This window comes from Podarcis muralis, chromosome 6 (genome assembly GCF_964188315.1).
Source record: "Podarcis muralis chromosome 6, rPodMur119.hap1.1, whole genome shotgun sequence".
In the NCBI taxonomy this organism is placed as follows: domain Eukaryota; kingdom Metazoa; phylum Chordata; class Lepidosauria; order Squamata; family Lacertidae; genus Podarcis; species Podarcis muralis.
This window is the reverse complement of record NC_135660.1, coordinates 90,794,700-90,809,039: the sequence shown is the minus strand read 5'-3', so window position 1 is coordinate 90,809,039 and position 14,340 is coordinate 90,794,700. Positions and strand designations below refer to the sequence as shown.

General features: G+C 44.9%; 2 protein-coding genes across 3 annotated transcripts in view; one reads left to right on the top strand and one right to left on the bottom strand.

Annotated features, from left to right (window-relative positions):
- The window catches only part of NSD2 (nuclear receptor binding SET domain protein 2), an 80,195-nt gene extending 78,069 nt beyond the window's left edge, over positions 1 to 2,126 (top strand). For both annotated transcript variants that reach the window (XM_028728858.2, XM_028728860.2), the window contains one exon: positions 1,100 to 2,126. In XM_028728858.2, coding sequence (XP_028584691.1) covers positions 1,100 to 1,362 — 263 coding nt within the window. In that variant the 3' untranslated portion in view covers positions 1,363 to 2,126. The remainder of the gene's footprint in view (positions 1 to 1,099) is intronic.
- Positions 2,127 to 5,273: 3,147 nt separating this feature from the next.
- NELFA (negative elongation factor complex member A) overlaps positions 5,274 to 14,340 on the bottom strand; it is a 29,225-nt gene continuing 20,158 nt past the window's right edge. The window contains exons 9-11 of the mRNA XM_028728863.2: positions 11,858 to 12,087; positions 9,901 to 10,000; positions 5,274 to 9,020 (exon numbers count right to left, since the gene is read on the bottom strand). Of these exons, the coding sequence (XP_028584696.2) occupies positions 8,836 to 9,020; positions 9,901 to 10,000; positions 11,858 to 12,087 (515 nt within the window). The 3' untranslated portion in view covers positions 5,274 to 8,835. The remainder of the gene's footprint in view (positions 9,021 to 9,900; positions 10,001 to 11,857; positions 12,088 to 14,340) is intronic.

The window sequence follows — 14,340 nt, the reverse complement described above, 5'->3', positions numbered from 1 at the left end:
TAGCCCAACCATCTTTTGCCATTACCTTTTAGGAAGTCTGAGTAGATATTATCTGCCCATGCTTTGGTGAAATACACGTACCGTATTTTTCGCATGATTGGACGCACTGGACCATAGGACGCACCTAGTTTTTTGGGGGGGAAATAAAGGGAAAAAAATTTCCCTTTATTTCCCCCCCAAAAGCAGGTCAGGGAAACCGAACCAGGTCGAGGAACAGCGGGATAGTGGCGCTGCGCCTCCCTGCTGTCCCCCGAGCTTGTGGGGCTGGCTGATGTCTGCCTGGCGCGCAGGGCGCTCTGCTTCAGCGGGCCCCACCCTCCAGGCAGCAGGCTGCTATCCGCAGCATGGGGAGCCCTGCGGGGAACTCCTGCAGGGCTCCCCACGCTGCAGATGTGTTCCCGAAGCACCGGGCGCCCTGCTTTCAGGGCGCCCAACGCTCCGGGAAGCAGGCTGCTATCCGCAACCTAGACACGGCTAGCGGAGCGCTAATCCCGAAGCTTGGGGCGCGCTGAGCTCCGCACGCTCCAAGCTTCGGGATTAATGCAGCGCTCCGCTAGCCGTGGGAGAGCTGGGTCTCCCACGGCTAGCGGATAGCTTCCTGAAGCCTGGAGAGCGAGAGGGGTCGGTGCGCACTGACCCCTCTCACTCTCCAGGCTTCAGCGAAAGCCTGCATTCGCTCCATAGGACGCACACACATTTTCCCTTGCTTTTTAGGAGGGAAAAAGTGCGTCCTATTGTGCGAAAAATACGGTATATGAATGAGAGGGAGGGTTCTTTAGCGACTGCCTTACAAGCTCAGAACTTGGTTCCACAACTTTAAAATCTGCAGTGGTACCTCGGGTTACAAACACTTTGGGTTGCAAACTCCGCTAACCCGGAAGTAGTACCTTGGGTTGAGAACTTTGCCCCAGGATGAAAATGGAAATCACATGCCAGCAGGAGGCCCCTTTAGCAAAAGCGCACATCAGGTTAAGAACGGAGCTCCGGAACGAATTAAGTTCGTAACCCAAGGTACCACTGTAATTGGCACTGCTGAGATTATTTGAAACAAGAATGCAGCTATTTCTGAATTGACTCTGTACCCTTTTTCTGCTGGTAGGAAAATGGGAGTGCCCTTGGCACCACTGTGATGTATGTGGCAAGCCTTCTGTCTCCTTCTGCCACTTCTGCCCAAACTCTTTTTGCAAGAACCACCAAGACGAGACAGTGCTTGATTCTAACTTAACTGGACAGTTGTTCTGCTCGGACCACATCGGGGAGAATTTTGCTGAAAAGAAGGCGAAGAGACCCCCTAGAAAACTGGCCGCACTGAAGTGCAAACGAAGACAAAGAAACAAATGGAAGAGGAAGGAATGTAAATAATGACGAACTGCAGTTCCTGCTGCCAACGCTGTCTTGTAGATAAGTTGTGAATAGGGTCAGGGAAGGACACGTCTTTTACATATATTCTGCAGGAATTGGGTTTGGGGCAGATCATTTTTAATCCACTGAGCCAACTGCAGCAGTGTGTTCTGTTGCTTCTGCACTGATCATGAACTGTGGCATGCAAAGTTCAGCCACTTTCAGGACAAACCAGGTTTACTCTTCAGCAATAATGACAACACTTGAACTGTTAGGAGTGAAAAACCAATTCATTCCAGAATTTCCTAGTTGAAGGTGTGTTAATTTCCAACCAATTAAGGCATATATGCATAGCTTTTTGAAATAGTAGTCACCACCCAGCAAGTGTTTAAATAGTGCTTAAGAAAGACATGATTAGCCTTTAAAGCAAAACGTTGTGCGTAGAGCTGCCTATATTACCTGCATTAAGTGAGGCATATGGACGTCATACAGTTTAGAGGCACAGAGCTCAGTATAACCATATGCATTGAGCTCTGTTCAGAAGGATGTCTGGTTTGCTTTGGATTTTATTTTTGTTTTATTGTAATATTCTGCCAAGGAACAAGAACATGATGGAAACAGGCAGCATACCACAACGAAAGCTTTGAAAGAAAGAACTGTCTCCTGTTGAGTTTCAAAGAAGGAAAATGATACCGTGACCTAAGTCCACATTTAAATTGATATTAAAATCTATGCCCATTTTTTTTAGATTGTATTTGCATAATAAAAGCCTTTAAAAAACCATACTAATGCTCATTTACTCTTCTTTTTAAAAGCCATGAATGTCTTCAGCAGCTAAATAGTGGGTTTTTTGTATCAAGGTGATAATGAAAAAGAAGTTAACCAGCAGCTTCTAAAATAATATTTTGTTATCAACAGTCCTTTGGCAGATGCAAACAGTTATGCAGACAATTGGGTTCCTTTCCTGTTAACTCTGCCAGTTTGAATGTTGTTTATTTACTTAAATTCTAAAGTGAGAAAAATCCCGTATTTTTAGCTCTACAAGACTCACCTTTTCCCTCCTAAAAAGTAAGGGGAAATGTGTGTGCGTCTTATGGAGCGAATGCAAGCTGCACAGCTATCACAGAAGCCAAAACAGCAAGAGGGATCACTGCTTTCACTGCGCAGCGATCCCTCTTGCTGTTCTGGCTTCTGAGATTCAGAATATTTTTTTTCTTGTTTTCCTCCTCCAAAAACTAGGTGCGTCTTGTGGTCTGGTGCATCTTATAGAGCGAAAAATACGGTATCTAGTCTGCCACCTTTAAAAAATCAAATAAAGATTGCGGCCATTTCATCTTCATGGAATGAAGCAGCCTTGTACTGAACTGCAAGGAACGAAGTTGACAGCCCATCTTGGTTCATGCCATTTGTAAACAGTGTCATAGTTTTCCCAAATCAGCGTCGTTGGGAAACATTTCTTTAATGAAACTCCGTGATTCTTCCAGCAGTCAGCCATATGAATCTACTGGCAATTTTAACATGAGAAGTTTGACTGTCTCAGAGCATTGTATTCCAGTTTTAAGCTGCCACAATTTGACATAACCCTAATTTGGCACAATCGGAATTTGGGGCTACCACAGCTGTCTTGTAATGAACAAATAAATCTCTTGGTATTCTTTTACTGAGATCTTGAGAAATACAGAATGTTACGTTGGACCTACCGTGAAGGTCCATTTTCTGCAGGGAATGGAGGAGAACCTGGAATGGTTTGTCCCACTTGCCTGACTAATATGCAAAGTGGATGTCACTACCTCATGTGAAAGGCTGGTCTTCCTTACGATGCAGTTACACCAGCTGAAAAGAAAAACAGTTAAGCAGCAGCTACTAACATAAGCAGAGAGGGGTCTGGGTAAAATAAGTGCCAATTAAACAAGATGGAACCACTGCCAACATGAATATGAGCAGTAGCAATATTGTGTACCATTCACTCAAAACAGACCAAGTTGAAAAAAAGAACCATTAGATACCGTATTTTTTGCTCTATAAGACTCACTTTTTCCCTCCTAAAAAGTAAGGGGAAATGTGTGTGCGTCTTATGGGGCGAATGCAGGCTGCGCAGCTATCCCAGAAGCCAGAACAGCAAGAGGGATTAATGCTTTCACTGCGCAGCGATCCCTCTTGCTGTTCTGGCTTCTGAGATTCAGAATATTTTTTCTCTTGTTTTCCTCCTCCAAAAACTAGGTGCGCCTTGTGGTCTGGTGCGTCTTATAGAGCAAAAAAAATACGGTGCTTTGCACATGTCATCTGTAAAACCTAATTAAATGTTAAGAATAACTGCTGTTAAGAATGTTAAGAAAATACTACTCCAATACACTACAGGCCACAATTAAAAACCAGCAGGAGCAGGACATAGGACATGGTTTAAACCATACCCAATGGTCTAGAGACCAGGGTCTAGATCACCATTCAAATCCATCCTCGGCCAAAAGAACTCACCCTAAAACATATATATATATAGATGATACCTAACACCATGGAAGCTGGCACAGATACACCCAGGAAATTCATCTAAATGCTGGAGAGATTGAACCGCAATAGGCATATAACGTACCTCCACATGTGGGAATGGCCCCAAATCCAATCCTTCTGGATATTGGTGCTGCAGGAAATTTCCAAAATAACAAAACAGGCAATAGAAGCCACTCCAGAACTTGCCCGATTAAATATCTTCCAGGACGACAACACACATGTACAGTACAAGGAACTCATAAGTCACTCTTGGCAGCTAGAAATATCATAACTAGACACTAGAAGGACCTGTCGGGAGTGAACATAGACCACTGGTACCAAAACGTATGAGAAACCGCTGTACAGTAGTACCTCGGGTTTTAAGAACTTAATTCGTTCTGGAGGTCCGTTCTTAACCTGAAACTATTCTTAACCTGAAGCACCACTTTAGCTAATGGGACCACCTGCTGTCGCCGCCATGCAATTTCTGTTCTTATCCTGAAGCAAAGTTCTTAACTCGAGGTACTATTTCTGGGTTGGCGGAGTCTGTAACCTGAGATACCACTGTACTAGAAAAGTTAACCAACCAACTCAAACTAGCACAGGGACAAGCTACAGAGGATGCCTTCACCCCAGTGTAAAAGGTAAAGGGACCCCTGACCATTAGGTCCAGCCGTGGCCGACTCTGGGGTTGCGGCGCTCATCTCGCTTTATTGGCTGAGGGAGCCGGCGTACAGCTTCCAGGTCATGTGGCCAGCATGACTAAGCTGCTTCTGCCGAACCAGAGCAGCGCACGGAAACACCATTTACTTTTCCGCTGGAGTGGTACCTATTTATCTACTTGCAACGTCTGTTTTCAAACTGCTAGGTTGGCAGGAGCAGGGACCGAGCAACGGGAGCTCACCCCGTTTCAGGATTCGAACTGCCGACCTTCTGATCGGCAAGTCCTAGGCTCTGTGGTTTAACCCACAGCGCCACCCGCGTCCCTCACCCCAGTGAGGTTCCCCTTTATTACATATGCAGGACAATGACCTACCCCCCCCCCACAACAGCATACAAATCAATATGGCTAAGCTGACCCAACAACCTTCACACAAATAAGACACAGCGCAATTGACTAAACACAACCAACGAAGCTCGGGAACCCCAACTTCTCACAATATCAATAAAAAATACACAAAGGACCCACCCCGTGATGCTGACAACACCCCCCTCTCTGAGAATAGGCAATAGAACAACAGAACAACCCCCATCTCCCCCCCTTCCCCCAATTGTAAGATGTCTATGACAAAAATGTCTCAACAAATGTAAACCGTGAAAAAGACTACGAATTGAAAGTGGAGACAGCATAGCAAACAGGTACAGGGAGCAGTGTAACACAAAGAACCCAATAGAAACAAATTAGAAAGAATAGCTGCACATTATGATGCTACAAGAAGGAGAAGTTATTTAGAAAAATCTGAACTTTATTATACATACTATATTATGCTGAAAATATGTACCCAAGGACATGAGGTTTTGAATTTACATCTGTACAAACACAAAATAGATTAGAAAACATGCAACATTTTACAAAACATTGCTTGTTATAAAGGTACCAGTTTCCCAGAGGGCTCCGACTTAAAACTTTTGCCTGGTCTTAAAACATTTCTCCCGATTTCAGATTCTGCTGTGAAAATGCAATTCCAAGCTACAGTATCAAAGTACCTTCGATAAGTTTGGCAAGTGTCACTTCAACATGATCCGTGGGGGAAAGAGTTGTGTGGTTACCAAAGGCAAGAGCCAAAGCTGAATTTTTCAAAGTGTAGTTAACCCTTTAGGGTTAAGGTCTGCGTTCAAGCTTTGTCAACGGAACCGGTGGGTTTCAATTGCTCTTGATGGCTGGGCAAAAAGAAACTGAAATTTTGTGACAGCCATTCGCGTCTGGCTTCTTTCATCACTCAGACTGAAGATCCTGGATGGATGAGCAGAACGATCTCGCCAGCGATGAAAGGAATGGCCTCTTTGTCTTGCTATTTCTGGCAGCGGTGATCTTCGTCGCATCACAACTGGGTCGCACATTTTAGATTGTATTCGCCTGTTGTAGATCTCCCCCTTTGTAGAGACTTAGCAATTTCTCTCCCTAATGAGAGGGTTCATATATTATTTTGAAACCGCCGAGAAGTCCTCCCACGTTAATGATGGGCGACAAAAAAGAAGTGGGAATGGTTATCACATGTAAAAAGCATGTTCTCGACCCTCTGGAGACACCCCTACCTTCAAATTGTAACATGTATTGGCTTCCTCCTACCACGAAACAAGCTGTTCAGCTTTGGCTACGTATGTCAACAGGTTACAAAAGATGGGAGGTTTCACGCAAAAAATCTCTTTACAGAGCATATTGCCTCTTAAAGCACCTCAACTGGTGGTGTTTACCATCTGTAGTTTCACATCTAGCTTCCTTCCTGCAAATTTAAACATCACCAGACCCCCCGGTAAGCATTTTTGTACCCACTAAATGAACTAAACAGAAAAGGGAATGCAAACTTCCATTTGCCAAGATGTGTGGCATATTGTGGCTAATACAATATGCTATCGTGTTGAAACTAGTGTGTGCTTTGCTTACTGTTATTCATTGTCTGCCCTGGCAAGCACATCTGTATTTCAAACATCTGTACTGTTATTTCAAAAATATTCACAGACATTCAAATGCTTTCTTTATCCTCACTTCTAGAACTGTCTGATCACATTCTCAATGTTTAGTTATCGTGGCATGCAGAACTTTTGATCCATTGGTTTATATCATTTTAATCTTTACAAGATTAAACCTGCAACTTGTAGCTTATGTTTTAAACATTTCCATCTGAATAATTTGCCATTAACATTCATGCCATACTCAAAACTGACAAAAAAAAAAGGAACAAGATAAACATGTCAAAATAATTAACGTTTTAAAAACAATCACATCGTTTGTGATAGCTGCTAAACTTTTTAAAAAAATCTTATGTCCTAAACACTTGGCCTTCCTATCATAGCTGAAATTTAGATGTGAGAGAACGAGAATGAAGCTCAGGTCTCTTACATCTTGCCAGCTGCCATTTTAAAACGCTCAACATACTAACCTTTCCGTAGCTTCTAATTTCAAAAATATAAAATCTATAAAAGATTCTGAATTAAAGGCTATCCAAACTGATAGTTATGTTTCGGGGGTTTTTCTGTGAAACCAAAACAAATGGCCAAAAAAACGCCCACCATCCTGTTTTTAATCCGTATTACTTCATAGTCTAGCTTTAGCTGTTTACAAAATTAAATAAATATCTGACCTTTATCTGGAACCCTTTCTGAAACCTTACATTTGCTACTGATCCCTAATAATCGTTTGGCTGAGGAGCAATTTTTTTTCCTCCCAGAACAAAGGTTATTCTGTTGTCAATACTCATTCCCACCCTCCAAGTTCTTTGGGGCAAGTAACATCAAACCAAAGACCAGAGACACAGCTTGGTTACATCAGGATATAATGTAAAATAAGACTTTGTCTCTTTTCCTAGCTTTAGATTCTCTTAAGTGGATTCTCTGATCAGGTGCAGTTTGATAAATGCCAATATAAGCCTGGCTTAAAAGCTAGCATCTAGTTTGCTCCAATTTAAAGCCCGGGCTAACACAAAGCTCTTACATTGCGAATGATCTGTGCCTCTCTTTGACATCGGCTTTATTAATTTTTTTAAAAACTGTACCCACCATTTCTTGTGGAAATGCCAGTTGTGAGATTCCTTCTATTATCGTCCAAGCATAAACTGTTGAAATGATCAAGTTCCGAAAGCATAGCAGTTAGGAAACTGCTCCGAAGGCAGTCTCCTCCGTTTCTCCCTCTGAGAAGAGAGTCTTTTGCAACAGGACCGCTGCTAAAAGGTGCTCTCCAATCTCGCGAAGCTGCAGGTAACGTCCGTGTGGATGGGGAGGGAAATTCCGAAGGATGCCATTCCTTGACAAATGCATCTCCAGCAACGGTAGCTAAATTAACCCTGGAAAAATCAGGGGTGAGCCAGCCAATTGCCAATATGACTCGTATTTAACACATTCCAACATGGACACAGGGATGCTGTTCCAAAGTAACTTCATGCCATGACATTCACAGACACTGTTTCAAAGGCCAGTCTTTGGTAGATTCAAAAGGTACCAGCTGGGCAAAAAAAAAAAAAAAAAAAAAAGAGCAGGAGGGAAGAAGGGCTGGTTTCAACATAAAAGCAACATGCTTCCATTTCTCAGAACTTAGTTAAGTGACCCTGAAGCAGAGCTGAACCTTTAAAGAGCCGAGGGCAAATCAAGAGTCCTGCATTTCCACACAGAAGAAATGAGGTGCCATCCAGACCAAAACAAACCCCTTAACCTTTTGGTCTTTAGTGCTACTTTACATTTTTTTAAATGTATACATGTAAAAAAAGGTAGCCCGTTTACAGGACAGATGCATGTAAGTTGATGTATCTGCCATTATGCAGTTCTATGAATCGACTGTGTTGTTGGGCTTTACACAAACAAACAAACAAACAAACAGTGTTACCCTTCATGTTTTCACAATCACTATTGGGGGGGGGGCATCCAACACGCCCTAAGCCGAAGGAGAGAAATGCAGCCATGCCCATTTTAAACGCAGAACCTAGAGTCAAACTAGGCATCGCTGCTGCAAAAAATGGTCTCAACTGGAAGGCAATTCCTCTCAAGACATTTGAACATAAATCTTTCTGCAAAAGGTAGAAGCATTTCAGCTCTTCTTCAATCTGCTGCAATCGCTGCACAAGCACACACACACACACACACACACACGCCACCGGGACTCTTAGACAAGAATAATAAAGACAAGCATTGCCGTTCTGCTCTTTTTCTTCCTGCTTCCGGAACTGATCGCCACGAGTATTCTGGGTGGTTTACAATGAGGCCTAAACGGGAATGTTGTTCTGCCTAGTCAACACACTATGTACAATGCTGGCTTATTCTATGGTCTGTTTGGTCTACACTTTATTACCGAATTGTTTAAGAAACGTTAGTTATTGGTTTGTATTTCTTCAGTCTGGTCCACTGGCCAGTGGCGTAGTTCATTTCAAAAACCGTGTCCACCAGCATCGTGGTGCTTCCTGTGCCGTCAGCCTTTGGCAGCAGTTCCGTGTGTTCGCTCAGTTTGATCTGAATTATGTCGCCCTGTTCTTGACAAGGGTTTTCTGTGGAGGCAACAGGAGACACGCGTCACGGGCGGGAGCTTAGCAAACACAAAGCGGTTCAGGCCAGGAGCAATGCAGAAAACAAGATCTGCTCTGGTACACACCAGCAGCACCCTCATATACTTATTTCCAAGTCTGTGCTGCTATTCTCAAATAATTGCACCTACGACATTCAAGGATAGCTTTGTATCTCAGTGCACACAGATCCCCTACTCCATCCCCAAGAGGAAGGTCACTGCAATGCCTCTGGGATCATTAAGCAGCCTTTTGCATCCCGGGCCTCTGCATGAGATGTCTTCATCTGACCTTGCCAGTTATCCCTGATCCTGCCAGCCACAATATCTGAGAGATCTGCATTGGCTCCCACTACGTTTCCGAGCACAATTCGAAGTGTTGGTGCTGACCTTTAAAGCCCTAAACGGCCTCGGTCCTGTATACCTGAAGGAGCATCTCCACCCCCACTGTTCTGCCCGGACACTGAGATCCAGCGCCGAGGGCCTTCTGTCGGTTCCCTCGCTGCGAGAAGTGAGGTTACAGGGAACCAGGCAGAGGGCCTTCTTGGTAATGGCACCTGCCCTGTGGAACGCCCTCCCAGCAGATGTCAAGGCAATAAACAACTATTTTACTTTTAAAAGACAACTGAAGGCAGCCCTCTTTAGGGAAGTTTTTAATGTCTGATGCTGTGTTGTTTTTAATATTCAGTTGGAAGCTGCCCAGAGTGGCTGGGGAAACCCAGCCAGATGAGCGGGGTATAAATAAATTATTATTATTATTATTATTATTATTATTATTATTATTATTATTATTATTATTATTATTATTATATCCAGGCACCTGGCTTTGATATTCAAGGCAAAGAAATACAGTTCGGAATACATGCCTCTGGATCCGGCCATGAACCCAAGGATGAGAGCCTTCTCTGGCCTTGTGACTTTGTTTGCGGTCTTGAACATTTCTTGCGCTGCATACATTTGTTCCTTCTGCAAGGAAGAGTCAGTAAGATTTTATTTCAGGAGAGAAAATGATCGGGAGAACAGAAAATAAGTTCAAGCATCCAGCCTCATTGTTTCTCAATTGACAAATCCCTTATCTTGTGCAGGAATAGAAAAAGCATCAGTGCCCCTTGATAGAACCTCAGAGCTTTTATTCTAATCTAATTTTCATATAGTCAAGAGTGGTACATTGGCCAGAGCTCTTCATATTCTTGCAGCTGATATTCTCTCTCTGTCTGTCTGTGTGTCTTAAATCTACCACTATGTTCCAAGATAGAGGTACAGAGTAGGCCATCACTTGGGTATCTTTCTGGGGGTCTTTGATCAAGTACCGAAATAGAAAGGTCAATGAATGCAAAGCCCTCTGGGGGATACACGGAAGCCCCAACCATCAGCCAATTGTTGGGGTTTAAAGAGCAGAACAGGGCTCACCGAGAGCGCCGAAAATCAGCTGAACTCCCAAGAGGGCCTGGAGGAGCCAACCTGGATTCTAGCTGCTCCCCCCAGTGCTCTATGAATCCAAGCTGCTTCCTCTGGAGAGTACGAAGTGCCCCACTTGAAAATGTAGTTATTATTTTTCTGGGGGAAGACCCTTGAATCCCAACAGCTCTTTCTGTGGAAGGGAAAATCTCTGCTTTTTAAGAGCATATCCCCCCCCCCCCCCCCCGCTCTAAAGAGACTTCAGATGAGTTCCACGATCAGGGTTGCAGCATCTTTGATGGAGCATCTTCAAAGGAGCTTGCTGCAACCACCATTCAGCTAAAGGGCTGTTGCAGGAACCTCTCCTTCAAGCCCTTGGCAGGTATCAATGACCTGAAGCCATTATGACATCTGGTAACTGGCAGGTAAGCGGTCTTACCCACTTCTCAAAATTGGCTCACGGGCACGGGTGGAAGATTGGTTGTCACGACATAAAAACACAAAGTACGTAATAAAAATAAAAACTAGAACAACCCAATAACCCCACCAACACATTTCAAAGACCTTGTTAAAGAAGAACGTTTTTGCCTGGCGTCTAAAGGTATATAATGAAGGTGCCACCTGAATCTCCTTAGTGGGTCAGAAGTTGTACAGGCAGGGCACACATCAGTTCTCATCAGTATTGAGGTCTATTTGTAAAGAAAATCCTGAAAGTGTTCTTAAAGAGCTACAAGGTAGGGCTGCCATACATTCGGATTTTCCCAGACATTACCAGGATTCCAAAGGCAGAATTGACATTGGGGGGGGGGGGGTGGATTTCCGAAAGGCAGTGCTTTGCTCTGGATCTTAGGCAAGTCAATTGAAAAATCAACAACTTTCAGGGCATCCTGGTTTTTACTTTTTGAAATGTGGCAGCAAGGTTATTAGCATTCATACCCTTGAACGTTAGCGGTCTTATGGTTTAGTACAGGGGTCTGCAACCTTTAACACAAAAAGAGCCACTTGGACCCGTTTCCGAAGGGGAAAAAACCTGGGAGCCGCAAAACCATTGCGACATTTAAAGCATGCGCGCCGCTGCCCTCCGATCTGACAGTGGGTGGGAAGGTGATGTCGGGACGGTGTGCGACTAATGCACGCACCGCCCTCATGTGACGTCACAGCCAGTACAGCGCCCGCCACAGTGGGGAGTGTCGGGGCGCACAATGTGCCTCCTCCCCTCGCTAGTATCCGCCCCGGAGCCACGGCAAAGGTGTAAAAGAGCCACATGCGGCTCCGGAGCCACGGGTTGCAGACCCCTGGTTTAGTACTACCCAGATCCGCATATTCATAAACAAGATTGCAAACGCCTGGCTATTTCTGTAGAAGCAACGGAAAGGATCCAAGCGAATCGTCTATATACATTGTGAGAGAGTTCTCTTAGCTTACTGTTAGAGAGAGGTTCTTCTTGGGCGGCGCTTGCTGAGGAGGAGCTGCCGGTGGCGCCTGCACGGCTGGAGGGGCGGCGGGAGGAGTCACAGGAGAGGTAGGCGTCGCTGCAGCTGTGTTTGCGTTACTGTTATACATGGGTGTCCTTTGCTTAAACTGAGTCGGGACAGCAGTGCCAGGGGGCGTCGCAGGCTCTTCTTTTGCTTGCAAGGGTTCCCGGACAGAGCCAGCTGTTTGCAACAAAAGATGTCATCAGCAACAACAAAATGGTGTTCGTACCGTTTACTCTCATTACAAATTTTAACGCTTTTCACTAAAGGATAACATGTAACTTAGCAAAAAGGTCCCCCTCCGACAGGCAGTGACAGTCTCTCAACCTTCTTCCTGATGCCCTGCCTTCATTTACCTAAAGCCTCACTTTTGCTTGTCTGCTTTTCTGTCTTCCTTGCTTGCCGCCACAGCACAGGGAAAACGGGTGATTGCAGAAACCCAGAATTCCTCAGGCCATACAGTGGTGCCTCGCAAGACGAAATTAATTCGTTGCACGAGTTTTGTCGTCTTGCGATTTTTTCGTCTTGCGAAGCACGGTTTCGGAAAAGTTTTGGAAAAGCTTCAAAAATCACCAAAGTCTTCAAAAACCTCAAAAAAGGCTACCACACCGCATGCTATGAGTTGCTCCTCGAAGTCAAGTCGCAACTGTATTAACGGTGTTAAGAAAAAGGAAACAAACTTGCAAGACGTTTCCGTCTTGCGAAGCAAGCCCATAGGGAAAATCGTCTTGCGAAGCAACTCAAAAAACCAAAAACCCTTTCGTCTTGCGAGTTTTCCGTCTTGCGAGGCATTCGTCTTGCGAGGTACCACTGTACGTGAAATTAAAATCCCAAGTGCTGTGGGGGCTTGAAAGACACCATTTGGGTACAAACTGAGATTATTCAACTGAAGCCTTTCCCCAGAAAGAGAAACAGCACACCTGCTTCCTGTCAGATCTGAAATCGCCAATCGCTGCTTGAAGCTCATGTTCGTTTCTCTCAGATCTGAAACCTTTTCTCACATCCCTCCCTACACACGCTCACAACTCTAATTTCAAAAAGAGAGATTCTAAATATTACAAAGGCAAGAATCGATGCACAAAGGTTATGCACAGAGGGTAATGTGAAGAACCACGCCATGCTTCCCAGATACAGGGGGAAATGTTCTCATGACACTTCCTCTGGGTAAAAAAAAGAGAGAGAGAGATATAAAATAGCACCACACAAAGGCAAGATCCTATAAAATTAATGTTATGTGCTTCAGTCCAGTCATGGGACACGAGCAGGGGAGGAAGGCATGACCCAAAAGGAAAGCCACATTTGGGCAACCTACAGCCCTCAGCTACTCTTCCAGAGCCCCACAAGCCCAGTCACTTTCCACCCATCAGCTGTCAAGTGGGCAGCAGCGAAAGGATCCCTCGACTAAGCAGTATGGAGGCAGAGATGTTGTCTGGTTGGGAGAACTGTGAAGTGGAGGTTTCAACCTTCTCCTCCCCTCCATGCTCCTGAGGCAGCTACCCAGTGACATCTGTGCTGAGGGTGCGCTGGGAGAAGCTGAGGTGAGAGAGAGTGTGTGCAGGTGTGTAAGCGCCCTGCTCATTGTGTCATAAAGGTAAAGGGACCCCTGACCGTTAGGCCCGGTCGCGGCCGACTCTGGGGTTGCGGCGCTCATCTCGCTCTATTGGCCGAGGGAGCCAGCGTACAGCTTCTGGGTCATGTGCCCAGCATGACTAAGCCGCTTCTGGCGAACCAGAGCAGCGCATGGAAACACCATTTAACTTCCCGCCGGAGCAGTACCTATTTATCTACTTGCACTTTGATGTGATTTCGAACTGCCAGGTTGGCAGGAGCAGTGACTGAGCAACGGGAGCTCTACCTGTCTCAGGGATTCGAACCACCAACCTTTTGATCGGCAAGCCCTAGGCTCTGTGGTTTAGACCACAGCGCCACCCGTGTCCTACACAGCGCCACATTGTGCCATACAGCCACCAAATGCCTCCCCACCACCAGATATGGCCCTTGAGGACAAAAACATTGCCCACCCTTTCTTTATGCCACCTGGTTTCTGTTTCCTCCAAAATGCTTATATTCTGGTTTGCTTCAGAAGTTTCTGCGGGATCTGGTTTAAACGCGACACCCGAAACCCGCTAATCTTTGAGATTATCCCAGGAGTTCAGACAATTGCCTGGCGTTGAAATATCAACAGCCACATCCCTCTTTTTCACTCAATCCTTTATGAAACTGCTTTGAGGTTTTATTACAATCAAGCAGCCTAATAAATGCTGTGAAATGTAATAAATAAAGAAGCACAAAGTGACCAAGTGTACTTTGTCGCTGCACAAATTTCCTCAGTGCTTTTTTCAAGAACCTTTGAGGAACTTCATTTTGGCATCTTGGGGTGTTAACTGCGAGAATCCTGTCATTTTACAGAAATGAGTGGATGTGGCAATTAGG